At 54.3% G+C, this 27,951-nt stretch overlaps 1 protein-coding gene across 2 annotated transcripts; it reads right to left on the reverse strand.

The window, feature by feature from the left end:
- Nucleotides 1–1,324: 1,324 nt before the first annotated feature.
- GNA11 (G protein subunit alpha 11) lies at nucleotides 1,325–26,847 on the reverse strand. Of its 2 annotated transcripts, XM_081092573.1 has the most exons (8): nucleotides 26,702–26,847; nucleotides 9,203–9,387; nucleotides 7,242–7,396; nucleotides 6,513–6,641; nucleotides 3,667–3,796; nucleotides 3,358–3,511; nucleotides 1,679–1,863; nucleotides 1,325–1,558 (listed from the first exon to the last, which is right to left on the reverse strand). In XM_081092573.1, the coding sequence occupies exons 1-8, from the start codon at nucleotides 26,835–26,837 to the stop codon at nucleotides 1,469–1,471; spliced, it is 1,164 nt and encodes a 387-aa protein (XP_080948699.1). In that variant the 5' UTR covers nucleotides 26,838–26,847; the 3' UTR covers nucleotides 1,325–1,468. The 2 variants fall into 2 exon arrangements, with proteins under 2 accessions (XP_080948699.1, XP_080948700.1); XM_081092574.1 differs by lacking the exon at nucleotides 1,325–1,558 and having other exon boundaries at nucleotides 1,559–1,863.
- Between the last annotated feature and the right edge of the window lie 1,104 nt (nucleotides 26,848–27,951).

A 27,951-nucleotide genomic window follows, 5' to 3' on the forward strand; every position in this document is an offset into this window, starting at 1 on the left:
GCACAGGCCCACCGCCAGCAGTACCACCTGCTTCCTCCAACTGAGGGCAAGAATGGGGTTATGTTCGACCCTCTCAAATAGACACATGGCACAAAAAGGACCCTTTTTGGAAAAATTGGCCGAGAAGCTGGAGATCCCCAGCTCATTCTGCCCCCAGATGGAGCTGATTACCAGGAATGTAGCCACCCCCAACTTCTGCCTGTCTTTGGCTCCCCATTGCCCTGGGGCCTTCCTGGTTTTGTCCTGCTGGTGGGATGGGGAGAGGAGGAAGGAGGGGCCAGCCACCCAGGACTGGCTCTTTGGGTGGGTCCGATTTTCGTGTTGTTTCTTTTGCATTTGTCAATGGCCCCAAAAAGGAGCAGCCACACAGACTGCTACTTCAGGGTCCAGGTGTAGTGGGCCCGTTCCCCTTCCACTGTGCAAAACAAAACAAACACTGTAGTGTTCAGTCTACATCAGATGAAAAACCAACTCCCTCTCCTCAAAAGACCAGCCCCCTGCTTGTGCCCGCCCTCAGAGTCCCCCTGGGAGGGGGACCTAGGCCAGGCAGCCCATGGCTCTGGCTTGATGCATGACCATGGCCGGGAGGCCGCCCAGGGCCAAGGTGCCAGCTGCTGGCTCCCACGCGACCCTCAACAGCTCTGGGCAAAGTGCCCCTGCTGCCTGCTTGATTCCCAGGGGTCAGCAAGTGCGTGCCACGGCGGCCACTGTGCCTGGGAACCACCACAGGACTCTCCCTCAACCTCTCTCTGCTTCGTGGGAACAGACCTGAGAATATTCGGAAAAAGTCCCCAGCCCACAGTCACCACCGTTTTCAAACTGGCTACAAAATGGAATGAAAGCAAAAATGACTCTCATCCAAGTGGGCCCTCTCCTGACTCCCGGGCCATGTGGGCTCCCACGGGCGCTCTCCGGCCGGGGTGAGCACATGACCCTCAGGCACACAGGGAGAGCTCCAAGCAGGCCAGATGGCCCTGGAGACACAGCTCAGAGGACCCCTCAAGCCCAGGACCAGGCAACCACCGGAGGCTGAGACAGGGTCCAGAGATATCTTCACTGCAGAGGAGCCCTTATACTTTTTGTTTTACCTTTAAAATAAAATAAAAAAATGGTTAGGCACTTCCCAGGATGGGCAACAGGGGGAGCCACCCACCCCCACTTCTTGGAGTCCAGTGAGCAAAAATACAGCGTCGTCGTGAAGATGGCAATAACTTAAAAAAAGGAAGAAAGAACAGTCAGTCTCCACGTCCCCACGTCCCCACATCAAGGGACCAGGGCCAGCTGGGCGGTTCTGTCCCACGGTGGCCGGTCTCCGAAGGTGCAACCCCAAGGGGTTGGGGCCAAGGTCAGGGGCCAAGGAAGGCCTGGAGGCGCTGGGGGCAGGGCACTTGTTTGTCTCATCTCCGCTTGTCTCATTTTTCTTTTTTTTTCTTTTTCCTTTTTTTTTCTAGAAAAAGGCGAGCCACAGTCAAGGCCAGAAAAAGGCAGCCTGTGCCGCTGACAAAAGGTGAGAAGGTGCACGAAGTATATAGAAAGAAAGATGTACATCCCCTGATAACTGTGAAATAAAAACCATTTGTTAAAAATATGAAAAAAAAATCAGCTCCTCTGCGGTCAAAGCCGCTGTCACATCATCACACAGGAGGGTCTGTCCCGGGGGCTCCCCACAGGGTCACACCAGGTTGTACTCCTTCAGGTTGAGCTGCAGGATGGTGTCCTTGACGGCCGCGAAGACAAAGCGGATGTTCTCCGTGTCAGTGGCGCAAGTGAAGTGCGAGTAGATAATCTTGTCACTGTCGGGGTTCAGGTCCACAAACATCTTCAGGATGAACTCCCGGGCAGCCTGTGCATCCCGCTGAGGCCCTGAGGGAGGTGAGGCGGATTAGTCAGGCGGCCCAGGCCTGTCGTGCAAGGGACAAGGGACGGGGAATGGGGTGTCAGCCATGTGGGGCAGCTTATGCCACAGGCTCCAGGGCTGAGATGTGTCTGAAAGGAGGCAGCTTTCTGCGTGAGGGTGTGCATGGAGTCTGCACAGCCCCTCACTCATCTCCACCCACTTGGCCCTTGGCCCCACCTAGCTGGGACCACCACTTGCTGTGCACGAGGGATGCTCCCATCACCTCCAAACTGGGGCCAACCTTCCTTCCAGCCTCACTTCACCGGATTCCATTCACACTGCACCACAAATACCCACCCACATCCATACACGGGCATGCAGCCACACACATGTGCCCAGACCTACATGCACACCCACACACCCTTGCACATACAAACAGCTGCCATCCCAGCCTGGCTGTCCATCCAACTGTCCACACCCTTGCCCAGAGGCTTCTGCCCACAATATTGGTCCTTCCTGTCTATGGTCTGCACCCACCCTAAGTCTTGGTCCATCATCTCCACTGTCCCTTCCCAGCTAACCTCCTACTCTCCCTCCAACAGAGGTCCTGTCTGCCCCACCAACACTCCCCTCCCACCCCCCACACCCCTCACACACCTGAAGAGGCCCAGAGGACTGAGCTCAGAGCCTAGCACCCTAATCCCTGCCAAGCCTCACTCAGGTTTTTAGGGCAGGAGCCAATGGCCCAGATCACAAGGCCCCACCCATGACCGGTCAGGCCAAGCCTGTCACCCCCAACTCAAAGGCTGCACACTGTGTTTCACAGGCAGTAGCGCTTAGGGAGATGTCCCATCCATGATCCCTGCTCTCCTAACAAGCACCTGCCTTAGAGGAAGGGAGTGGCTGAGCGCCCTGGGGCAGACAGCTACAGCTCACACACAACAGAGTGGGGGTGCTGAAAGCTGGGATGGTTCACACAGGAATTGTCTGCCCTCCATTAGGAGCTCAGCTGATCCAGGGAGGGATGGGACGGCTGTCCTGGGTCACTCTTTATTCCCAGCACCATGCTCCTCCTTATGGCCGGGCCACTGAGCCCACATGAACTTCTCACTCTGTGTGGGCAATCAGGGACAGGCCACTGCGTGGCGGACTGGGAGCTGAACATTCCAGCGTGTCCCCCCATTGCTGTGTACCGACAGCAAGGTGCCCCCTCCCACAGAGGATGCTCTCCCTGGGACAAGGCCTTTCTGCTTGGGAGGATCCTGGAGGAAGCGATGAGAATATAGTGCGGGGCCACGGGAAGCTCTGGCCTCACTAACCATGCTCAGGCCTGAGGGAACCACCTTCCTCGTGTCAGATGAGGCATCAAGGCCCAAAGAGGTTAAGGGTTGTGCTGGAGACACCTAGCTCGCCTCCCCGATAGGTCCAGTCAGGTTCGGGGGCTCGGGAACATCTCCTGGTTCTGCGTGGGCCATGCAGGGAGGATGAGGCACAGAAAGGCAAGGATCCCCCAGACTCACCGTCAAACTCGGGGAAGTAGTCCACCAGGTGGGAGTATAGGATCTTGTCCTCCAGCAGGTCCTTCTTATTGAGGAAGAGGATGACTGATGAGTTCTGGAACCAGGGGTAGGTGATGATGGTCCGGAACAGGGCTTTGCTCTCCTCCATGCGGTTCTGTAGAGGGAAGGCTCCGGGATCAGCGAGGCCCTGGGAGCCGCCCTCATCCAGAGCACTCAGAAGGGCCAGGGGCTGGTGAGTAGGGGAGCCCCTCACTGCTACCCAGGGCCTCCCTCCCCTTGGCAGTCCAAGCGCTGGGCAGGGCGTCTCACCTCGTTGTCCGACTCCACCAGCACTTGGTCGTATTCACTAAGGGCCACGAGGAACATGATGGATGTCACATTCTCAAAGCAGTGAATCCACTTCCTCCTCTCGGACCTTTGTCCTCCCACATCCACCATCCTGCAGGGGACAGGCGTGCCACAGGGGCTCAGTGCTGGGCTCTGCAAATAGCACTGCTTCCCCCAGCAAGCCCCTCCCCACCAGCATGGCTCTGTCTGCTAGAGTCACAGACACTCCAATGCCCCATTAAAGCCCCAAGAGTACGCCAATATCAGTTCGTCATGAGTGCCCCAACACCCATTAGAGCCCTGAGGGTCTCCCATATCTGCAGGAGCCATCAAAGCCCCCCCCCAGATCTGTGGGAACAGGGCTCACATCTGATTTCTGTCTAACAGGAGCCCTTGGTCTAAAGTGCCTAGGGGAGCCCTAGCCAGTTTGGCTCAGCGGATAGAGTGTCGGCCTGCAGACTGGACTGAAAGGTCTCAGGTTCGATTCCGGTCAAGGGCACAGGCCCGGGTTGTGGGCTCGATCCCAGTGCGAGCCGTGCAGGAGGCGGCTGATCAGTGATTCTCTCTCATCATGGATGTTTCTCTCTCTTTCTTTCTCTCTCTCTCTCTCTCTCTCTCTCTCTCTCTCTCTCTCTCTCTCTCTCCCCTTCTCTGAAATCAATAAAAACATATTAAAAAAATAAAGTGCCCCGTGGACAGGCACTGTGTGTGGATGTGAGGTGCGAACCCAGTGGGACCCGCAATGTGGGCCCCACATCCCGCATCTGGAAACACCCTCCCTCATTGGTCGTAATGCAGCGTTGTCTATAACACACTCGCCCTAGTCGCGGCCTCCGTTGACGAACACGCGTCAGTAACTGTGAGGGGACAAAGGGACAGCCACCGAGAGCGAAGCTGTGTGTCCTGTTGCTGGGTGAACACAGCAGGCTGCAAAATTCACTATCCAGCATGAGAACCAGATAAAAACAAGAGGTCCAGAAACAAAAAGGGGGAGGGGCGGGGGCAGGACTAGGGACGATGTCTGAGAGACAGGGTTAGTTACAGGGCATTTCTTTTATCTGTTGTTAATTCTCACCCAAGGGTATTTCTTTCCATTGATATTTATTTATCCTTTTTGTTAATCCTCACCAAGGGATATTTTTCTATTGATTTTTAAAGAGAGTGGAAGGGAGGGAGAGAAACATCGATGTGAGAGAGACACATCGACTGGTTGCCTCCCACATGAACCCTGACCAGGGCCAGGGATTGAGCCTGCAACCAAGGTACGTGCCCTTGACTGAAAATGAACCAAGGACCCTTCAGTCCATGGGCCAAGGCTCTATCCAGTGAGCCAAACTGGCTAGGGCTTCCATTGATTTTTAGAAAGAGTAGAAGGGAGGAAGGGAGGAAGAGCGGGAAAGAGGGAAAGAGAGAAAGAGATACATCAGTGTGAGAGAGACATTGATGGGTTGCCTCCTGCACAAGCCCCAACTAGGGTCGAAGGTGGAACCTGCAACTCAGGTACATGCTCTTGACAGGGAACTGAACCCATAACCCTCCAGTGCACGAGCCAATGCTTTACCCACTGAGCACACCAGCCAGGGCTGAATTACCCAGGTTTTTAAAGATTTCTTACAATTGATATTTAGAGAGAGAGGAAGGGAGAGTGAAACATCGATCACCTGCCTTCTGCACGCCCACTACCAGGGATTGAGCCCACAACCCAGGCATGTGCCCTGGCTGAACCAGCAACTTTTTGGTGCACGGACAATGCCCAAACAATGGAGCCACACTGGCCAGGTTCCCTACGTTTTTAGAATAAGAAAAGACTCTATTTTTAAAAAGGAAGACAAAGGCTATAAGGGAAAGCAGCCCTCAAGCCCCCAACCTGAACTGGAGAAGACAGGTGTTCCTACAGCTGCCGCCTCCTACAGACACACACTGCTGTGTGGAAGGCAGGGCTCAGACAGAAATGGCCCCAGGGACGGGCTGAGACGCAGGCTGCCACCATGGCCAGCAGAGGCAAATCCACCTGGTGGGGATTTCACAGAGGAGACTCCAACAAGCACAGGTGGACGGCGGACATGCCAGGGTGACTATGAAGAGCAGGAGGGTGGTGACAGGCCAAGAGCCCTGGTTCGGATGCCAGGCACATGATGGCAGCTGCAGCCCGTCTGGGGAATGCCATCAGGGACAAAGTGTTTGGGGTCACAGCCTTTCTGGGACATGAGCCTCCCCAGTGCAGCTGGGCTAAAACCTGGGCCCCCGGGGGCCAGGTCTCCACACAAGGTCCGCCCTTTGGGGCCAGGCCCTTCTCACACATCAGGCCAACTAGGCCATCTTTCAATGACACCTGAGCTCCGATCAGTGCCAGACCATAAGCTTGGTGCCAAGGCCCCTGGCCTGCCTTCTTGGCCACACAACCAGACAACAGTGTAGCTGGGTGAGGGCACAGCTGGACAAGGGGCTTGCAGGAACCCTCAATTGCCCCACAGCACCCCTGCTCTGGTAGGAACCCCAGACCACCCACCCACTCCTGCACAAGTCAGCACCCTCTCTCACACACACTCCACTGCAATGGCCCCACCAACAGGCCGTCTCCCCGCGGCCACCTCTGGCCAGCCTCAACAGTCACTGGGGCCTGGCTCACTCTGAAACTGGAGATAGTTACTTATTCATAAATCTTATCTCCCATCCTGGATCAGAAGCTCCCTGAGGGCAAAGACCAGGATCTTTGCTGCCCCCACCACAGGGGCTCTGGGTCTGGGAACGAACAGCCCGCACAGCAGCCTGCAGAGGCCCGGCTTCCCCAGAAGGCCACCACTCCCAGGAAACCAGGGCACAGGCACCTGAAGATGATGTTCTCCAGGTCAAAAGGGTACTCGATGATGCCGGTGGTGGGCACACGGACCCGCAGCACGTCCTGCTGGGTGGGCAGGTAGCCCGAGGTGGCAATGCGGTCCACATCGGTCAGGTAGCTGCAACAGAGCAGGGACAGGGCTGCTCAGGCCAGGCTGCGAGGGGAGGGGACATCCCAAGCAACCAGGAGGGGCCTGCAGGGGTCTCACCTGAAACAGCCAGGAATACTCGGGAAAAGATGGAACAAGGCCTCCCCACCCCCAACCTGGACAGGAAGGGGCAGGTCATTCTCTGGGTCTCATGGGACATAATGATGCTGATCAGGGAAAGACTTGGGAGGGACTCTAACAGAGCTGCCCAGGATGCCGCTCTAGAGAACTAGCGCCAGGGTTTCCAAGAGAGGCTGCCCGGCTGGACGGGGACTTTTCAGAAATGAATTTACTATTTTAGGGTAATTTCAGAGCCACAGGAAAGTTGTAGAGACACAACAGAAATTCCCAGCACACACCCACCTTCCCTACCACGAACATCTTCAATTAATTTAGTGCATTTGTTACAACTAACCAGTCAATATTCACAGTGTCATTAACTGAGTCCACCCTTTTTCCAGGTTGCTTCCGTTTCCCCTAAGGTCCTTTCTCTTTCCCAGGACCCTGACTAGGACCCACGTGACCTTCAGACCATGCTCTGGCGGGGCAGGCGGGCAGCGCCTCACTCACTATTTGGCGGAGTCGGAGAGCTGGTACTCCCGCCTCCGGTCATAGCACTCCTGGATGCCAGGGTCATTCCACAGGGTCTTGATGGCGTTGACGTACCGGTGCTCAAATGTCGTCACCTTTTCCACGTCCACTTCCCGGATCAGGAGCGCATTGGCCTGTGAGGGCAGGAGGAGGAAAGGCCATGGGCTTGCCAACGGCCTGGACACAAGGGGTGCATCCCTCGTCCCAGGATGTGGCCACACTCCGCACCAGCCAACCAGAGTCAGAACCATAAACTCTAGTTTTGTGTAAACACTAGTGAGAAAGAGCAAGGATGACCGGCTGCGAGTGTCCCTTAGTGCCAGGTCTCAAAGCAAACCCAAGACTGGGGCACTTTGGAGCAGGGCCTGCCGGGCCACCATGACCCCCTATGTAGGAGGGGGCTTTTGCAGGCGGGGGAGGCGTGTGCCAATCAAGCTGTATTTATAGCAACAGGCTGTAGTCTGCCCAGTTCTGTCCTAGATGCTGATGGTCATCTATGGTCCAAGTTGAACTGGACTCTGAACTGGGCCTTAGCTGGAAGAGATCCTACAAACCGAGACCCAATGGGCCAGAGGCTCAAGCTGACCCCACATGGGGCCCCACAGCCAGGATGGTGGGGTTGGTAGGGGTCCCTGAAAACCTGTGCATTGGGGTAAAGGTAAGAACACACCTATCAGAGACATATTAGAAATCTGGCTGACTGGCATTCTTAAGCCTAAAAGTAAATTAATTAATTTAAGCCATATTTTGACAGATATGGACTCCATGCCATGCATTAGCCCAAGGAAAACTTCTGGGCATGTGAGAAGTCTCCACAAACAGATCTATGAAAGCAAAGGCGAAGAGGCCACCAGTGAGAACCATGGGCGCACAGCTGGCAGGGCAGCCACTGGGGAGAGCAGGTGCCACCAAGTACAGGCCCGGGAGAGATGAGAAAAGGTGTGCGAATAAAACTTGTTCACAGATGTCACAGCACCAAAAAGCGAGAACCACCAAATGTCCATCAATGGGTGGATGTGGCCCATCGATGCACTGGATTATTATTCTGCCATGAAAAGGAGCACTGACACGCACTACAATGTGGGTGAACCTTGAAAACAATGCTGAGAGAGAAGCCAGACACAAAAGACCTCACTGTGCGATTCCGTTCATGTGAAATGCCCAGAACAGACACACCCACAGAGATGGGAAATGGGTTCATGGTTGCCAGAGGCTGGGGAGGGACATGGAGAGTGACTGCTAATGGGGACAGAGTATCTTTCTTTTAAAATCCTGACACATGGATATGTTTATTGACTTTAGAGAGAGAGGGAGAGGAGAAACATCTACTGGCTGCCTCTCGTATGCGCTTTGACTAGGGATTGAACCCACAACCTAGGTATGTGCCCTGACTGAGAATTGAACCCACAATTTTTTGGTATACAGGACGACGTACCAACCAACTGAGCCACTGGCCAGGGCATCTTTTTGGGGAGATGCAAATGTTTTGGAATTAAATAAAGGTGAGGGTGCATGATTCTCTGTGAATGTTAAAAACGAGTTGCACACTTTAAATGGGTGACTTTTGTGGTATGTGAATTCCATCTCAACAGAGCTGTTACTAAAAACAAACAAACAAAAAATAAAACACAACAACAACAAAAACCACAAGAGGGAAGTGCCACCTCCATGGGCTCACCAAGACGGCCACATGTGGTGTGTAAAGCGCCTGGTAGAACAAGGTATCCTCTGAGGGACTAGAAACCAGGAGTTCGCACAGCTCATGCCAGGGCAGCTAACCTGTCGGCTGGCTTCCCAGTCCATTAGAATGGGGGCAGGTACAGCTGCCTGATAGGGGAACCTGGGGCTCCTCCAGAGTGTGTGGGCTCAGCTGTGGCCCCATCATCCCCTTCAGCCCATGTGCTGCCCAGGTGGCACCTCCCCACAGGCTATGGCCTCACCTTGTTTTGCTCGTACTTGTACAGGATCTTCAGAGTCTCCATGGCCCGGATCATGGCCTGCATGGCAGTGAAGATGTTCTGGTAGACCAGCTTAGTGAAGCCCCGTTTGTCCTCCTCCGAGTAGCCAGCCCCGTGGATGATGCGCATCTGCTTAATGAACGTGCTCTTCCCGCTCTCACCTGTGCCTGCAACATGCAACATAGCCCAGTGAGATAGAACAGGGATCAAGACCCACATGCTAACAGCTCGCACACTCGCCATGGCCCTGTGTCCCCTCCCAAAGCACACCAGTAGCAGAGTCTCTGGGACACATGCTTCTGGCTCCAAGTGGCTCGCCGATCTTCAGAGGAGACATGGGACACACTTGACCAACAGGCGACCACTCTTTGAAGCACATCCCTGAGATTTGCCTTGGTCATCCTCCCACTTGCACCTGTTCTGCACAAGAGGAAACTGAGGTACGGAAAAGGGAAGAATGACATATGCGGGGTGTTTAGCCCCCAGGCACACAGCAGGCAGGCCCATCCTCCCAAGCGTCCTGCCAGGTCACAGTGACAGGTGAGTGGCCACCTCACTGGGCATGAGTCAGCAGAGCATCAGTTTAACAGGCTGCATATGAGGATTCGGAGGCCCGCAGAAGTTACGTGTCTCTCCACCAGAGGCTGCCACCGCCTTAGCGAGTCAGGCTGCGTGACCTCTCCCTTGGAGTTCACTCAGCTCGTTCCCAAGCCCAGCCTGGGTCCCTGTCTAACCTGACCATGTCTGTCGACCTCCCACCACTCGTCTTCAATGAGTCCTCCAGAACACTCTCCTTGGGGGCAGCAGTTTGGTATCTGCATCTAAGGCCACAGCAGTGAGGACCAAATCGAGTCGCAGGATTCAGGATCCTCACCTCAAGAAGCTCCTTTCTGATTGGCTCCAAACTTGTAACCCAACCAATATCAAGCCACCCTGAAGGCTCTACCCCAGGTGACCACAGCACTGTGTCCCATGTCCACCCAGAGGCCTGGGGGTCACCTCTCTGCCCTCCCACCACCACATCCACTCTTAGCTCTATTCCGGAAACCATGCTGATGGGCGCATCACCGAACCCCTTTGTGTCTCATTTCTTCTCCATCAGCATGAGGGGATACAACCACCTTCCTGGGCTTTTCTAGGGTGAGTGCTCTGACCCCCAACCTCAGAGAGGGGCACACTGAAGCTCTGCTGCCTCGACGAATCAGAAAGTCAGGAAAACCATCTAGAAGGGGCCACTCAGCTGGCTGTGTCCTTGCCTCAGCCTCAAGATGAGGCCCTGGGCTCAACCAGGCGTCCTCTGTGCCTCCGATCCCTCCCAGCCCCACTCCAGCACCAGTGCAGCCCCTGGTCCCTCTTCCTGCTCCAGCCTCTCACGGCCCTGGTCAGCCCACTTTTGTGCACCCCCACATACACACACACAGGGACAGCAACTGCAGTGGCCTCCCACCAACACCCACACGAGGAAGCCACCCTGCGAGGGATTCCTCCAGCCCCTGCTGATTGCTTTACTCATGACTCTCAGCTAGAACCCTCAGAATCTTCAGAGATAACAAGTGATTGTGGTTTTCAGCTACTAAGTTTTGAGGTGATTTTATTTATTTTAATATATTTTTTATTGATTTCAGAAAAGAAGGGAGAGGGAGAGAGAATCATTGATCAGCTGCCTCCTGCACGCCCTCCACTGGGGATCAAGCCTGCAACCCTGGCCTATGCCTTGACTGGAATCGAACCCGGGACCCTTCAGTCCGCAGGATGACGCTCTATCCACTGAGCCAAACCAGCTAGGCCAGGGTTGATTTTAGTATACAGCAAGAGAGAACTTCTGAATTCTACGAATGCACTGTCTCAGGCCCTCAATAACACAACACAGGTCCCCTTTCACAGACTGAACCCCTAACCCCCTTTTGGGGGCTCAGAATATCCCAAACTTGCCAAACCCATCCCTCTAGGCCAGTGATGGTGAACCTATGACACGTGTGTCAGAGGTGACACACGAACTCATTTTTTTTGGTTGATTTTTCTTTGTTAAATGGCATTTAAATATGTAAAATAAATATCAAAAATATAAGTCTTTGTTTTACTATGGTTGCAAATATCAAAAAATTTCTCTATGTGACACTGCACCAGAGTCAAGTTAGGGTTTTTCAAAATGCTGACGCGCCGAGCTCAAAAGGTTCGCCATCACTGCTCCAGGCTCATCTTCAGCACTCTCTGTGAGTTGACCTGCGTCTACCCACCTCCAGGTGTTTGCCAGAGTTATGCCTCTGTCCATGGTGCCATCTGCTCACAGCCACCTGTGACCGGGCCTGTGCCCAGAAAACCCTGAGCCCCAGGCAGCAGCTCCCCTCTCTGGACACTGGGAACCGTTACCACTGCCTGTGTGGGGAGTCTCTCTGCAGGAGTCTGTCACCAGCCTCTGGGACAGGGAGCTCCTGGAGAAGAGACGATTCCCTGGGCCCCCAGGGTCACTGCCCAGCAGCAGGAGGTCTTCAATCCGCAGCCAAGTAACTGGCCACAGGCGCTTGAGCTCACTCAGGGAGACCCGAGTCACAAGTGAGACACATCACAAAGCAGGGACCTTGCCTGTAGCTGCCTTTCTGGTATTTTTTTTTTAAAAAAAATAGATTTTTATTGATTTCAGAGAGGAAGGAAGAAGGAGAGAAACATCAATGATGAGAAACACTGATCGACTGCCTCCTGCATGCCCCCTACTGGGATTGAGCCCACAACCCGGGCATGTGCCCTTGACCGGAATTGAACCTGGGACCCTTCAGTCCACAGGCCGATGCTCTATCCACTGAGGCAAACCAGCTAGGGCCCTGGTACTTTTATCAACCACCTCAGGACCTTTATGGAATAAATATGACTGGTTCTGTCATCAAGTAGTAATGACCCCCATACCATCCCCTACCATCCTACCTCAGACAATCACCTCGGCCACAAAATGTACAAGAGGCCAAAAGCTCACTTGCCCCAAACCCACCTGAGCTCCAGAAGCAGGAGGGGGTGTGGGTCTGTGCATGTGACCCCATGTCCCAGATGAACCCTCGCTGCCCCTCCCTCACCACACACTGCAGGGAGTGGGCACGTGGGGTGTTAGGAATGTGATTTCTAATACATTTTCCTCTTGGCCGGGGTCCCCTCTTGGTATTATTGACAGGTCATTCTCTGTGGGGGGAAGCTCATCCTGGGCACTGTAGGGTGTTAAGCAGCATCCCTGGCCCCCACCCACTCAATGCCAGGAGCACCCCCAGTGTATTGTAGGGATGGGATTAGTCCCATTTTTAACAAAATGCTATTACACAAAGGTAACTGCCTTGCTGGTCTGTCTGAAAGGCTCTCTCACTGGAAACAGTCCAATAGGTGCAAGAATTAAAGCCAAACACCCAGATGCAGGCCCACAGGTCAGCCTGAAGCCGAGCTGGGCAGGTCCCACACTTGGTCCACAAGGCCCCTCATGCCGCCAGCACCTCAACTACAGAAGGAACAGTAGCCTCGGCTTTCACATGAGGATAAGTGAAGAGTCTGAAAACCAGATCACTGCTCATATGAGAAAGGAACTGGCCTCACACTGGCTTTTTAAAAATGGAGGCAAAAATGACAATGAGAGCTCCCGCAGAGAGCTCTCCAGAGGCGGTACAGGCACACTGGGTATGTATGTGTGTGTGTGTCAGTCATACACACACACACATACATACACATATGCAGTCCATGTCAATCAGCATGTGACACTGCTTGGACCCCAGGAGAGGAGGGGAGATGCGAGGGGTGTGTCTGTGGAGGGGCCCTGAATGCCACCTCACGACTGGCGAGAAGCTGCCAGCCCCTGGAGACATCAGGGGTCCTGGATGAGATGTGTGGCCAAGGTCATCCAAATCCCGTGGTCATCCAGTCTGCAAGCTCCCCCATGCTGCAGACAGCAGCCGTGATCACCTCCAGAAGAGGCAAAAGCACACAAAAAAGCACAAGTCCATGAGGTATTGGAGCTGTTCACTCACCTAATTGTGGCCATTGTTTCACAATACATACCTGCTTCAAATCATCATGTTGTACACCTTAAACTTACATGTTACATATGAACTGTGTCTCAGTAAAACTGGGAGGAAAAGCAAGAGATACCCCAAGGGTAATGTCACCTAGGATGTGGAATGGTCAGTGTGGCCATCACTTTTCAAGTAAAAACAGAAGAAGGACAGTGTGGAGTGGCAGCTGCAGAGATGGAAGGTCCGCTGAAGAGGGCAGCATGTGTTGCGTATCACCAGTGACCAGAGCCAGCAGACACTGAGTGAGGAGACGCCAGTGCCAACTCTGAGTGGAAGCCTCAAAGCCAGGAGCAGTGGCACGGGGGCAGGAGCCAGCAGGGCCCTCTGCCCTGGAACAGGCCAGGCCCAGCTGGCCTGAGAGGTGCTCAGCCACTGATATGCCCAGGGGGGAGGGCGGGACAGACTCTGGGCCACACAGTGCCAGCCAAAGTAACCTGTTTCAGATGCTCTGGCTGCGGCCTTCATTTTGAGCTGCCCTGTCTCCTGTCCAACCAGCCACTGCCACATCTTGTCAGCACATGTCACTTGTGAGAGAATCTCTGGCCCCAGTATCCCCCACATGCCTGACCCAATGTCCACCTGCCCAGAGAAGTCTCACGCCACTCACCCAGTCTACTGCAGACTCCCCCAGGGTCCTGGTCAGTTACATCCTCCTGGCCTCCAACTCATCCTGCCCAATCATGCCCCCCCTGGGAGATCTGTCACACACACCCTCCCAGCTCAAAACCTTCAACAGCTGTCCCCCTTAGAGAAAAGTAAGCCCTATCCTCGGACAAAAATGTGCAAGACACCAAAGGTTGGACCTCATTCTGTCCATGTGGACTGGTCCACAGCACCCAATGTACCCCCAACCACGAAGAGGGGGGCTGCTCTGAACTCACACACAGCATTCCAGGCAGCTTTATTCATAACTAGGGGCCCGGTGCATGGATTCGTGCACAGAGGGGGGGGGCATTCCTCTCAGCATGGCCTGTGCCCTCTCGCAATCCAGGACCCCTCAGGGGAGATGTAGCAGTGCGCCAAGCAGCAGGCGGCCAGGAGGGAGCCCAAGCCAGGGCCGGCCCGTGCCACTCGCGCTCATCCTGCCCCGCTGCGCCTGCTGCCTCTGCTCGGTAGCGCTGCCGCGGAGTCGGGAGAGGCTTCCCTTGCCGCAGCTGAGCTTGCCAGCCATGAGCCCAGCTTCTGGCTGAGCACACTGACTACCAGGGGGCAGCTCCTGCGTTAAGGGTCTGCTCCTGGTGGTCAGTGCGCGTCTTATCGACTGGTCGACTGGTTGTTCTAGCTGTTTGGTCATAAAGGTCCCTTAGGCTTTTATATATATAGACTAGAGGCCCGGTGCACAAAATTCGTGCACGGGGCGGGGGGGGGGGAGTGTCCCTCAGCCCAGCCTGCACCCTCTCCAATTTGGGACCCCTTGGGGTATGTCTGACTGTCGGTTTAGGCCTGATCCCACAGGGGCAGTCAGACAACCCTCTCACAATCCAGGACTGCTGACTCCTAACCACTTGCTTGCCTGCTTGCCTGCCTGCCTGATTGCCTCTAACCACTTCTGCCTACCAGCCTGATAGCCCCCTAACTGCTCCTCTGCAAGCCTCACTGACGCCTAACTGCTCCCCTACCGGCTGACTGCCCCCAACTGCCCTCCCCTGCCAGCCTGATCGCCCCCAACTGCTCTCCCCTGCCAGCCCGATCGCCCCCAACTGCCCTCCCCTGCCTGCCTGATCTCACCCTCAACTGCCCTCCCCTGCCGGCCTGATCGCCCCCAACTGCCCTCCCCTGCCGGCCTGATCTCGCCCCCAACTGCCCTCCCCTGCCGGCCTGGTCGCACCCAACTGCCCTCCCCTGCAGGCCTGGTTGCCCCCAACTGCCCTCCCCTGCCGGCCATCTTGTGGCGGCCATCTTGTGATGACATCACACGAGGGCATGACGCCACCTAAGCTTTTATTATATAGGATGTCCAAAGAGTGGCATTGGTCCCAATGCTCTTCACTCAGTAGATGGTCACAAGCTGTGGCCCACCTGTACCATAAACACTACTCAACAATGAAAAGGAAACCCCATGGACATACCCAACAGCTGATGGGCTCCACGGAATTATGCCAAGTGGGGAAAAACTCAACCCCAGGAGACTATGTGTCTTCTGATCCTGTATAAACTTAAAATAGATAAAAGACTTAAATGTAAGCCGTGAGACCATAAAAATCCTAGAAGAAACCATGGGCAGCAAAATCTCAGGCATCTCTTGATCCATATGTTAATGGATACATCTCCTAGAGCAGTGGTCGGCAAACTGCGGCTCGCAAGCCACATGCAGCTGCTTGGCCCCTTGAGTGTGGCTCTTCCACAAAATACCACGTGCAGGCGCGCACGTGCAGTGCTATTGAAACTTTGTGGCCTATGCACAGAAGTCAGTTTTCGGCCTGGGCGAGTCTATTTTGAAGAAGTGGCATTAGAAGTGGAGGGTGTCGGTCGGTCAGGCAACGGGAGACGTGGCGCAGGCGGGCCGTGGGATACGCAGCACACGATTCATGCACGAGTTGAGGATGGGAGAGTTGGAAGGGGTCGACCTCAGTGAACGTACCTCAATCAGATTGAGGATATTTTTAGCAAAGGCCAGCTTAGGAGTACCCTAATTAAGTTAATAACAATGTACCTACCTATATAGTTTAAGTTTAAAAAATTTGGCTCTCAATAGAAATTTCAATCATTGTACTGTTGATATTTGGCTCTGTTGACTAATGAGTTTGCCGACCACTGTCCTAGGGCAAAGGAAACTAAGGAGAAAATAAAAATATGGGACTACATCAAAATAAGAAGCTTCTGCAAAGCAAAGAAACCATCAACAAAATGAAAAGGGAGCCCACTGTATGGGAGAACATATTTGGCAAAGATACATCTGATAAACGTTTAATATCCAAAATATGTAAGGAACTCATACAACTTAACAAAAGGAAGACAAACAATCCAATTAAAAAATGGGCAAAGGACCTAAATAGACATTTCTCCAAAGATGAGAACATACAGATGGCCAAGAGACATATGAAAAAATGCTCAAGCCCTGGCTGGTTTGGCTCAGTGGATAGAGCGTTGGCCTGCAGACTGAAGGGTCCCAGGTTCAATTCTAGTCAAGGGCACAAGCCCAGGTTGCGGGCTCAATCCCCAGTAGGGGGCGTACAGGAGGCAGCCAAACAATGATTCTCTCTCATCATTGATGTTTCTATCTCTCGCTCCCTCTCCCTTCCTGTCAATAAAAATATTTTTTTAAATATATTTTATTGATTTTTTACAGAGAGAAAGGGAGAGAGACAGAGAGCTAGAAACATCGATGAGAGAGAAACATCGATCAGCTGCCTCCTGCACATCTCCTACTGGGGATATGCCCGCAACCCAGGCACATGCCCTTGACCAGAATCGAACCCGGGACCCTTCAGTCCGCAGGCCGACGCTCTATCCACTGAGCCAAACCGGTTTTGGCAATAAAAATATATTTTTTAAAAATGCTCAAAGTCACTGATCATCAGGGAGATGCAAATTAAAATGACAATGAGGTATCACTTCACACCTGTCAAAATGGCTACCATCAAAAAATCAAAAAATGACAAGGATGGAAGAAAAGAAACCCTAGTACACTGCTGGTGGGAATGCAGACTGGTGCAACCATTATGGAAAACAGTATGGAGTTTCCTCAAAAAATTAACTATGGAACTGCCATTTGACCCAGTGATCCCATTTCTAGGAATATATCCTAAAAGACCTGAAACTCCAATCAGAAAGAATGTATGCACTCCTATGTTCATAGCAGCACAATTTACAATAGCTAAGATCTGGAAAGAACCCAAGTGCCCATCAGTAGATGAGTGGATAAAAAAAAGGCAGGGTATATTTACCATGGAATACTATATAGCAGTAAAAAGAAGGATATCTTAACCTTTGAGACAGAAGGGAGGACCTAGAGAGTATTATGCTAAGCGAAATAAGCCAGTCAGAAAAAGACAGTATCACGTGATCTCACTCATATGTAGAATCTAATGAACAAAACAGATCCAAAGACATAGAAGCATGGAAATGACTGTGGAATCTCAGAGGGAAGGAAGGAGAGGGTGGGTGGGTAGGAGATCAACCTAAGAACTTTATATATATGCAAAACCCATGAACAAGGCAACAGGGTGATGAAGGACTGGGGCAGGGGATGGAGGTGGGTTAAAAGAGGTCTAACTATAGAGATGGATGGATGGATGGATGGATGGATGGATGGGTGGTAGCCAGGAAGGGCAGGGGCATGGGTAGAAAAGAGTCGTATGAGGTTCCCTGTGGCGCTAGAAATGCTAAAGGCCCTGATGGCAATTGTGGATTCAGATGCTTGCACAGGTATGACACTGTGGGGAAGTGATGCATGTGTACCACCTCCCTGTAAGGAAGCCGAGTAGCTCCAGGTCCTGGCTGCAGTTAGACCTCAAGTTTATGTCCATGGATCCCTTTTGCCCTACCTACCCACAGTTTTTCAGAAACAGGACCAGCCCAGTGTTTTGAGAGGACTTCTGTGGGTGCCTGCAGCTGGGTGCCAGAGTTCCTACCACTGTTAAATACAAGTCACCTCATGGGCCCATCCCTCCAACCCTACTGAGCTCCTGGCACAGAAACCCAAATCCACGGTTTCCAAGAAACACCCAGCACCCGACACCCCAGCTATTCTTTCCAGAGGCCATCCTTGCTGTTCACTCTGTATCTGTAAGGTCCCCATTTTCAGCACGCTGAGGACCAGTTCCCCAAAGAGAGGGTCTGCCTTCTGCCTCCTGCCCGTCAGCCCCTCTCACAGGCCTGCAGGACACCCCCCCAGGCACACTCAGTCCTGCCACCATCAGGAGGACAGTCTGAGTGCTGCCTCAGCCGAGACTAACTAGAGAAGAGGAAGGAAAACAAGCCCCTCTGTGATGGGTTGGAGGCTGCCAACCTGCTTCACTGATTGGTGGAGAGCTAGGATGGCAGATTGGATTGAAGGAAGTCAGTCTGAGCCCTGAGCCCTAGCAAACACCCCCAGATGTGGGAGAGAAAAGGGGTTCAACCCCCTGCCGGCCACAACCTGAAAAGCAGGAAGGTTGCCACTTATCTGATATCACTGACACACTCGGGTATGCAGTTATCCACAACCCCAGGGGCAGGTGGCTGCAATCTAGCAATAGAACCTAAGTCAGTGATGGCGAACCTTTTGAGCTCGGCGTGTCAGCATTTTGAAAAACCCTAAATTAACTCTCGTGCCGTGTCACATATAGAAATTTTTTGATATTTGCAACCATTGTAAAGCAAATACTTATATTTTTGATATTTATTTTATATATTTAAATGCCATTTAACAAAGAAAAATCAACAAAAAAAATGAGTCTGCATGTCACTTCTGACACACGTGTCATCAGTTCGCCATCACTGACTTAAGTGTTAGAGTCAGAAGCTGGGTTTGGGGCTGGCGCTGGCACTGGCCGTCCACCACACTGGGATGTGAGTAGAGAAGCCAGGAGCCCACAGAGTCACAGGAAGGCCCAGGCAATAGCACTGCAGGGGACCGGGGCTCCTGGAAACGCAACATGAACCTCAAGCTGTGTCAACAGCTCCAAGATCAAAGAGGGTACGACCTTATGCAGGGAGACTCAGAAAACACAAAATCCTCGAGCAGCTAAGGAAAGCTATTACACACTTCTCTCACCCCCACTCATTCGGTCATTCTTTCATTCAGCAATACAACTATCATCCCGCCTCCCACTGGACAGGTGAGGGATCTGAGGCACAGAGAGGTTAAGCAGCTTTGCTGAGGTCACAGAGCTGGTAACTATGGGAACTCAGGTCTTCTTGCTTCACAACCACAGCGTCTCCCCCCATCCCGACTTCCATTTCTCCTGTTCCACCACCGCCACAGCCACAGGGAAGTGAGAAAACGTAAGTGCACTGGGGGAAGTGCTCCTTGGCCAGAAAGAGAACAAACCAGTGGGCACCTGCACTGATAAGAGACAGGAAGGAGGACAGAAAGTGTGAACCTCTGGACTCATCTTATCTCTACGCCAAGGCAAAGTCAGTGGAGCTGACTTCTGCCCAGGGGCCTCCAAGGTGCGACACCCTTTGGTCAGGACATGCTGCCTGCCTTAACTGAGGCCACTGTGCAATAGCCCAGTAGCACTGGCCATCCCAACCATTTTGCTGGGTGTCTTCTGAGCCCCCACTTTTTAAAAAAATTTTGTTTTATTGCTTAAAGTATTACGAAGAGTATTACACATATCTCCTTTTTATTTTTTCTCCCCTTGACCTTCCCCCGGCCTCCCCTACCCCCCAGTGTCTTGTGTCCATTGGTTATGCTTATATGCATGCATAAAAGTCCTTCGGTTGATCTCTTACCCCGCTCCCACCCTCCCCGGCCTTCCCGCTGTAGTTGACAGTCTGTTCGATGCTGCTCTGCCTCTGTATCTATTTTTGTTCATCAGTTTATAATGGCCTTTATTATCCATAAATGAGTGAGATTACATGGTATTTTTCTTTCATTGACTGGCTTATTTCACTTAGCATAATGAGCTCCAGTTCCATCCATGCCGTTGCAAATGGTAAGAGTTCCTTCTTTTTTTACAGCAGCATAGTATTCCATTGTGTAGATGTATCACAGCTTTCTAATTCATCCATCTGCTGATGGGCACTTAGGCTGTTTCCAGATCTTAGCTATGGTAAATTGTGCTGCTATGAACACGGGGGTGCATATATCCTTTCTGACTGGTGTTTCTGGTTTCTTGGGATATATTCCTAGAAATGGGATCACTGGGTCAAATGGGAGTTCCATTTTTAATTTTTTGAGGAAACTCCATACTGTCTTCCATAGTGGCTGCACTGAGACCCCACTTTTTAAAAAAATATATTTTATTGATTTTTTTACAGAGAGGAAGGGAAAGGGACAGTTAGAAACATCGATGAGAGAAAAACATCAATCAGCTACCTCCTGCACACCCCCTACTGGGGATGTGCCCACAACCAAGGTACATGCCCTTGACAGGAATCAAACCTGGGACCCTTCAGTCTGCAGGCCGACGCTCTATCCACTGAGCCAAACCGGTTAGGGCCTGAGCCCCCACTTTTATCCTCACCTGCTGGGTGTTATCGCAGTCTTTTCTTAAGCCTCTGAAGGTCAATGGACGTGACATAAGCTTCCAGTTCCACTCACCCCTGCCGTCTAGCCCAACTAGATGTGGGTGCCTGGGCAGAGCTCAGGGACTGGAGGACAGGGCCGGATGGACCCCGCCCACCCACCCAGCCCAGCTACAGACATCCCCATCCATTCAGATGAGAAGAACAATGGGGCAGACACAGGCAACCTGTCTCCTGTTCAGATGCCCCGCCCCCACATCCCCCCACCCCAGTCTCCCTGAGGGGTCTAACCTGTCAACTCTTATCCCTTCCAACTCTACCTCCCCCCACCCCCCTCGCAATCAAGGTCCACAAGCAAACAAACATGACAACCAAAGGCATTTCCTACCAGTCTCAACTGGAGCTGCTCCTTCTAAGATGCTTACAGTGCACCCACCTCGTACAGTACCAACCAGGGACTGGAAATCAGGAAAAGTACCCAGCCCTAGCCAGTTTTGCTCAGTGGATAGAGTGTTGGCATGCGGACTGAACAATCCTGGTTTCAACTCCGGTCAAGGGCACGTACCTCTGTTGCAGGCTCGATCCCTGGCTGGTTGGGGCACAGGCTGGGGCGCAGGAGGGAGGCAACCATTGATGTGGCTCTCTCACACCAATGTTTCTCCCTCTGTCTCTTCCCCTACCTTCTACTCTCTCTAAAAATCAATGGAAAAATATCCTCAGGTGAGAATGAACAAAAAAAACACAAAGAAAGAAAAGGTACCCTGATGGCCAAATCCCTGACAGCCAAGCTCTGGGGACCCAACTCTGGAGACCCTGCTGTGAGACAGAGGGACAGGCTCACCAACAGGAATATTGTGAGTGGCACTTCCTAGCTTAATACCCATCACCCCACTTTATCCTTGCCATAATCCTAAATTATTGTCATTTCACAGAAGAGAAGACCAAAACACAGGAGTCACACAGGGGCAGAACCCCACTCCAGCACTTTCTAGAACTTCCCAGCTCGGTCCTGGTATGGACACCCATATCCCAGGACTATTCCCGAAGCCTTTTAAAGGGAACTTATGCAAATAATCCAGTGGACAGGGTAGAGATAACAGGACAAAGCTTCTTCAGCTTGCTGAGCACCTACTGTAAGCCATTTCTTCGTACCATAGTGCTTCAGGGGCAGGGGCACCATTTCCCCCAACAAATGAGGAAACTGAGCCTAGGAAACAACACTGAGTAACCATGGTCCCACCCCAAAGCAAGCACCACCCCTGCTGCCCAGCCTGGCTGGTGAGGTGGGGGAGAGGTGGACGAACCCCGCCTCCTCCAGGGGGGCCTCCGAGACAGGCAGCTGTGAGCTGTGCCCTTGAGTACCCATGTGTCCACCCAGCAGAGCAGAGGGCCACAGGCAGGTGGCAATGGGGCTGCCTGAGCAGGGAGCCTCACGTCCAGGTATGATGGGGCATCAGGGGGTGCCAGGTGACTCCCATTCCATTCTCCTGGGGGCACTGAATCCAATCACAAATCAGTCATCAGAACACATTCCTGAGGTCTGCAGGGCTCTATGCTACGTGGCAGTGGGACAGTCAAGAGCTGGAAGTGGGGGGTGTTGAAGGGAATGAGGAGTCACTCTGGCAGGGCAACACACCCCACAATAGGCCAGGTGCCCTAAGGCTGAGAGGCACAGGAACTATGAACACCCCCTCCCACGAGCCAGCCACCTGAGGTATGAAATCCCAGTTCTGTGAGCAGCGTGAGTTACACCAAAAAATAACCCTGCACACAGGCATTCCCAGAGCCCGTGGAGACATCCTGAATCCCATCCACTGCTCACAGACACCAGGGAGCAGGCCACCAAGGCTGACTGTCCCCACTGACCAGGCTGCAGCTGCAAGCTGGGAAAGGGGTGCCCTTTGGGACCAGAGATGGGACCGCTCCTCCCACTGCTCTCCAGCTCTATCCACCCACATGGCCCAGAGTCCTAGACCAGATGCACCCACCCCAGGGCCAGGACAGAGAAGAGACAAAAGCAACCCTCGGGCAGAGGTCCTCATCTAAGCTATGTCTGGTTTCCTAATGCCACAGGCAGTGGTAAGTGCTGTGGGGCTGCACCTAGGAAGACTCCACCACAAAAAGCAGAAAGTGAAACCTTCTGTGGTTAAATGTCTGAGGCTGAGCACTTCCTCCAGTCTCACCGCAGTGACCGGCACAGCTAGGCACACACAGAGCCCAGACCGGAAGCACAGTCGTCTGTGCAAATGGAGTTTAAGTGCCAGCTCTGGCCCCAGAGCCTGGTGACACACCTGGTGAGGCTCCAAGGGCCTGCAACACTAACTGTTCTTTGTGGGGAGTCATTCCAGGGGCTCAGCCTTTTGGCCCCATGGGACCAGGCACTGGGTGTCTTCCTGGGACTTGCAATGAAACAGAGGACAGTGGGCAGTCTGGGCTCCTCACAGTTCCAGGGACTGCACCCGGGAAAGCAAACCCTTTTAGCCAAAAACATTTAATTTCATTTTAATTTCAAGCACAGTAAGACTCCTGGGGTGCATGGAGGTCCTTCCACAGCCCCAGGGGAAATCGAGGGACAGACAAGAGGCCATCCATGGGCGCTTCCTGCTCTCTCGATCTGCAGGGGACCTGGCCAGGCCCCTCTGCCAGGAACCAGTGATCACGCTCCGCTCTACACCTCAAAGCACTGGGAGGCACGCCCTTCCCGCTGGAGCCACCACACCCCATGCCAGATTCCGAGCCTTTTCACCGCCCTGTGGGGCCCAGAGCTGGCCAACAGGAAGCCTGCGGAACTGACCGCCCTGCTTTATTTAGAAATCCCTGGAGCCACTGGGCTCAGCCCGGGCAGGCTGCTGGGCCTCTGAAACGGGGCTCCCATGGAAAGCCTGGAGGTTCAAATGGGAAACCTGTCTCGAGGCACAGACAGGGACCCCCTCAGTGGTTTTCTATCAAATGACAGAAGCCAGTGGGCCTGCCTGGGATCCCCGCCCCAAAGCTCCTACTGGCCTCAGGATTCTGGTCCACAGGATAGCAGAGTGATGCATGCTGTCGGGACCTGCAGCACAGGCATACTCGCCATCCTATTCCCAACAACAGACAGAATATTAACAAGGACACTGCCTGGAACACCAGGGCTATGACACTGAAGACCTGTATCCATGTATTCACATGTACGATGTGTGTTGAGTGCACACATACATGCACGCACACAGCTTTGGACCCTACAAACAAAAATACCCTTTTTAAGCACTCACAAAACATCTGACAAAGTAATTTACACACTGATAACATACTAGCTCTGCAACACGCGTTTTACACTGGGGCAGCGGCTCTCAAACACAAGTAGTCCTGCCCCCCGCCACCCGCGCCAAGGTATACCAGGCCATGTCTGGGGACATCTGTGGTTGTCAGACTGGGGGTGCTGGTATTAAGTGGGTGGGGCCAGAGATGCTGCTCAGCTCCCCACGGTGCCCAGGATGGCCCCCTACAGAGACTGACCTGGCCCCAATGTCCCCAGTGCTGAGGGGGACACCCTGCTGTATGGAAAAGAGATGTCTCTTTGAGATTTAAAAAGGAGCTATGAGGGAGCACTGGGGACAGAGTCCAAGAGGTTCCCCCAGTCCAAGGGTCAGAGTCCAGATCCAGGAGCTCCACAGGTAGGTCATTCTTGCCACCAGGATGGGACATTAAAACCCCCACCAGGCTGAGAGGTCCCATAGATCACATGAATACAGACCTAAGGAGACAGGGGACCTACATGGTGAAATGGGCAAGGGCTTCTCAAGTGACAGTATTTTGCTCCACCTGGTTCCAAACCCAGGCGCCAAAGCAGACACACCAGAACCTCACAGAAACAAGACCCCCCCCCCCCCACACACACACACACACACAGAGATGCCACAGGGATGCGGAAGTTGGCACTCCACTCTGAGCAGCTAAGGGGTGGAAAGCCCCCAGTCCAGACTGCTGCTGGAAAGCTCAGTCTGCCCTGCAAAATTGGGACAGTCCTTAGCCAGTGGCTGGCTTGCTGGGGGTGGGGGGCTAAAATGAGTCCTATAAGCGGTTGAGTACCAGGCAAAGGGTACTCAGTAAGAACGCCCTCCCTGCATCCTCACACCCCACGCTGTCCTCTGGTCATCAAAGTCTTCCCAGCAAGGGGTATTCAATCTCAGAAGACGGGCTGCTTGGTAGTAAGTGTTCCCAGGGTTCCCAAAAAGGTCCCAGGCCCAAAGCCTGCAGGATCACTGGGTAAGGAGGGCCGCAGGGTCAGTCCCCACCCCACACACCTGGACCTCTGCCCTGCACTGATGACGATCCTCCTCATGTCAGAACCCTTCACCGTGGACCTGGGAGCTCACATCACCCTCACTGTCTTATCTGACCTCCATGCTTAGGATGTAACCTCAAGAGACAGGTGCCTGTTCTCCCAATGTGCTGGCTGGGTGCCCTCAGGAGAGAAGGGGTGGGACTACAGACACAGGTGCCCCTGCAACTGACTCGCCCCACGTCTTCAGGTGGGCATTGGCCAATTCCAGATCCGCTGCAGGGCTCCTGGGGAAGCCCAGGGAGAATGCAGAGGCACACCAAGGCTGCAGCAGCACAGGTCACTGACTTGTGGCATTGACCCCCACATCGATCTGAGGCCTGGACAGGCTCAGGACAGGCTGCAGGGGCACCTGGAGGCTCACCCAGGCCCCAGTCAAGGCCGGCTGATGATAATGTTGAGACACTTCTAATTTCTAACCTCTCCCCCCTCTCAAAATAAACTCTACTGCCTACCACAAAGTCCTCCCAAGTGCCTGCCACTCGGATACCACTGCAAGTTTCCGCCAAACTTTAAGGTTACTCTCTGCCTGTCTTTTCTCAGAGGTAGCCCATTTTATGGTCTTTAGGTAAATCAGGATATACATTTGGAAAAAAAGTAGAGAAGGTATTTCATAAAAGGGAGGACCCTGCAGGTGGGAGAAGCAATGCATCCCAGGCAAGACCAGCTGGCTCCCAAAGGGCCACCAATGCCACTACTCATCATCAGGAGCTCCACGCCACCTCCAACCCTCCCCCTTCTCCCGCCCAGGCCCATCAAAACTACCTCTAAGCAGCTTGCAGCTTTCACAACTTTCCCTGCAGCCCAGGAATGAAAAGGAAGCAGGACTCATAATGGGCAGGGCCCAGGTTTCTGTTTTGTAAATGACCTTCTTGCCTTTGCCGGCAGAGGTAAGTCCTTCAACAGCCCTTATTTGGGGTGACAACACTTTGCTGACAGCTGGGCCAACTCACTCCCTGCAACAGGTGTGCCCTGGGGAGACAGGAACGGGAACAGGAATCTTCCCTGGAGGAGGAGGAGGAGGAGGAGGACCCAGGAGGACCAGCTCCCACCAAGATGGAAGGAAAAGGCTTGGGGAAGGCTGACGGAGCCGGCCAGTTCCGAAAACCTGCAAAGGCTCCACCTGCCCCCAGCCTCCAGCCCAAACAGAAACCTCCAGGAGAGAAGAAAGGCTGTCCCCCACGGTGTGTACCCCTTTCCCTCAGGGGGGCAGGGAGGAGCAGATGTGGCTTAAAGGAATGGGGGGTAGGTGGGGGGCAGGCCCTGAGTGTAGGGAACAGGGCTCCACCTGGTGGGAAGAGGCTGAGAGGGGATCTCAGGGGGAATGCGGGGCGCGTCAGTGGATTACAGATCAAAGGTCTGGGCCGAACAGACGCTGGGGGCAGCGAGGGGGACACTGAGTAGGGCAGAAACAGGGGGCCAGCCCTATGCAGGAAGGGGGCTCGTCTCGTGAGAAGGGATAGAGGACAGACCTGCCAGGGTTCTGGGGGCCCCACCTGGACCACACAGTGGGGTCGACCCCGCCGGGATCAGGGACCTCCCGTGGGCAGCACAGGCTGGCCCTGAGGACCCAGGGGACAGAAGTGGACAGCAAAGGCAGGAGGCGACTCCTAGAGACTGGACGTGGGCAACAGAGACAGGGGCTGGCCCCGAAGAAACTGGGACCTCCTGTGGACAGCTCAGGCAGGGGCGCACCCCACAGTACGGGCGGGGTCAGGCCCCGAAAACCAGGGTCCCCGCCAATGCACAACACAGGCAGGGGCTGGCCCCCAGGCCGCGGACGCCGCCGTGGACAACACGGGCACCGACTCCGAGGCCCAAACCTCCGCCGTGGGCTGCACAGGCAGAGGCGGGCCCCAGGCCCCAGGCCGCCTGCGTGGACAGCACGGCCGGGGCTGACCCCGAGGCCCCTGGCCCGGGCGCGGACAGCACGGCGGCGGCGGCCCCGCCCGGCAGCACGCGCACCGTCGCCGCGGACCCCGCAGGCCCGGCCGCACTCACCGAGCAGCAGCAGCTTGAGCTCGCGCCGGGCGTCGCGCTTATCCCTCCGCAGCTGCTTCTCGATCTCGGCGTTGATCCTCTTGGACTCCTTCACCTCATCGCTGAGGCAACACGCCATCATGGACTCCAGAGTCATCGTCCCGGCCCCGGCCGCCCGCCGGCCACCCCCGCCGCCGCCCCCCGGCCCGGCCCGGCCCTCGCCTGGAGCCGCCCCGGCCGCGCCCGCCTGGCCCTCGGCGCTGGACCCCGGGACGGCCGGTCTGCTCGGCTGCCTGCGAACGCCGGTCCCGCTCCGCCACGCACTCCAGCCCTGCCGCCCTGCCGCCCTGCGCCCGCGTCGCCGCCGCTACCGCCGCCGCCAACCGCAGCCGCTGCGACCAAGCGACAGCGCTGCACAACCTAACCTGCGCGGGCACAGAGCCGACGGGCGTGCGGCACGACCAATGGGAGGGGGCGGCGGCCCGCGCGCCCTCTGAAAGGGCGGGACTAGCGGTCGAGGTGGGCGGGGTGGGGCGGGGCGAGGCGGACGCGCCCGCGGGTTTGGTTGCGCCAACGTGGGAAGGGGGACGCTCAGCTGGGAGCCAGGCGGGGCCGCCCGGGATTGTGGGAATGTGGCGGACTCGGCCGGCACGCTCGGTTGCGCTCGGCTCGGCTCGGCCGGGTCGGCCCCGCTCCGCTGGAGAGCAGGAGGCACGGACCCCGCCAATGCGGTCTGGCGCTGGGGACCCAACCCCACAGGAAACATTGGGGTCCCAACCTTAACGGTCTCCCGGGAAGCGTCTTGGCATTGCCTAACCAAAAAGAACCTTACAGTCATCCATTCTTGGAACAAACATTAATGAAACGCCTCCTGTATACTGGGCCCGGGCATATAACAGTTCCTGCTATATGCCACGTATGCAGCAAGCTTTAATGGAATGCCTACTGTATAGCGGGCATAGACCAAGCCTTAATGCAGTACCTGCTATATACCAAGCACACCGCAGGCATGTGGCATCTGCTATATACCAGGTATGGGCCAGACATGAGTGCAGCACCTACTATCTAACTAGGCATGAAGCAAGCATTAATGTAATGCCTACTATATAACAGAAGGTAAAAACATTATGGAGTGCCTGCTGTAAACCGGGCATTAGTGAAGTGCCTGATATATTCCAGGCAGAAAACAAGCATTAATGAAGTGCCTACTGTGTACTGAGCACTGCTCCAAGCCTCTTTAAAAAAAAACAACCTAATACCCTGTTGATATT

This window comes from Myotis nattereri (assembly GCF_964212035.1).
Source record: "Myotis nattereri genome assembly, chromosome: 5".
Lineage (NCBI taxonomy): Eukaryota > Metazoa > Chordata > Mammalia > Chiroptera > Vespertilionidae > Myotis > Myotis nattereri.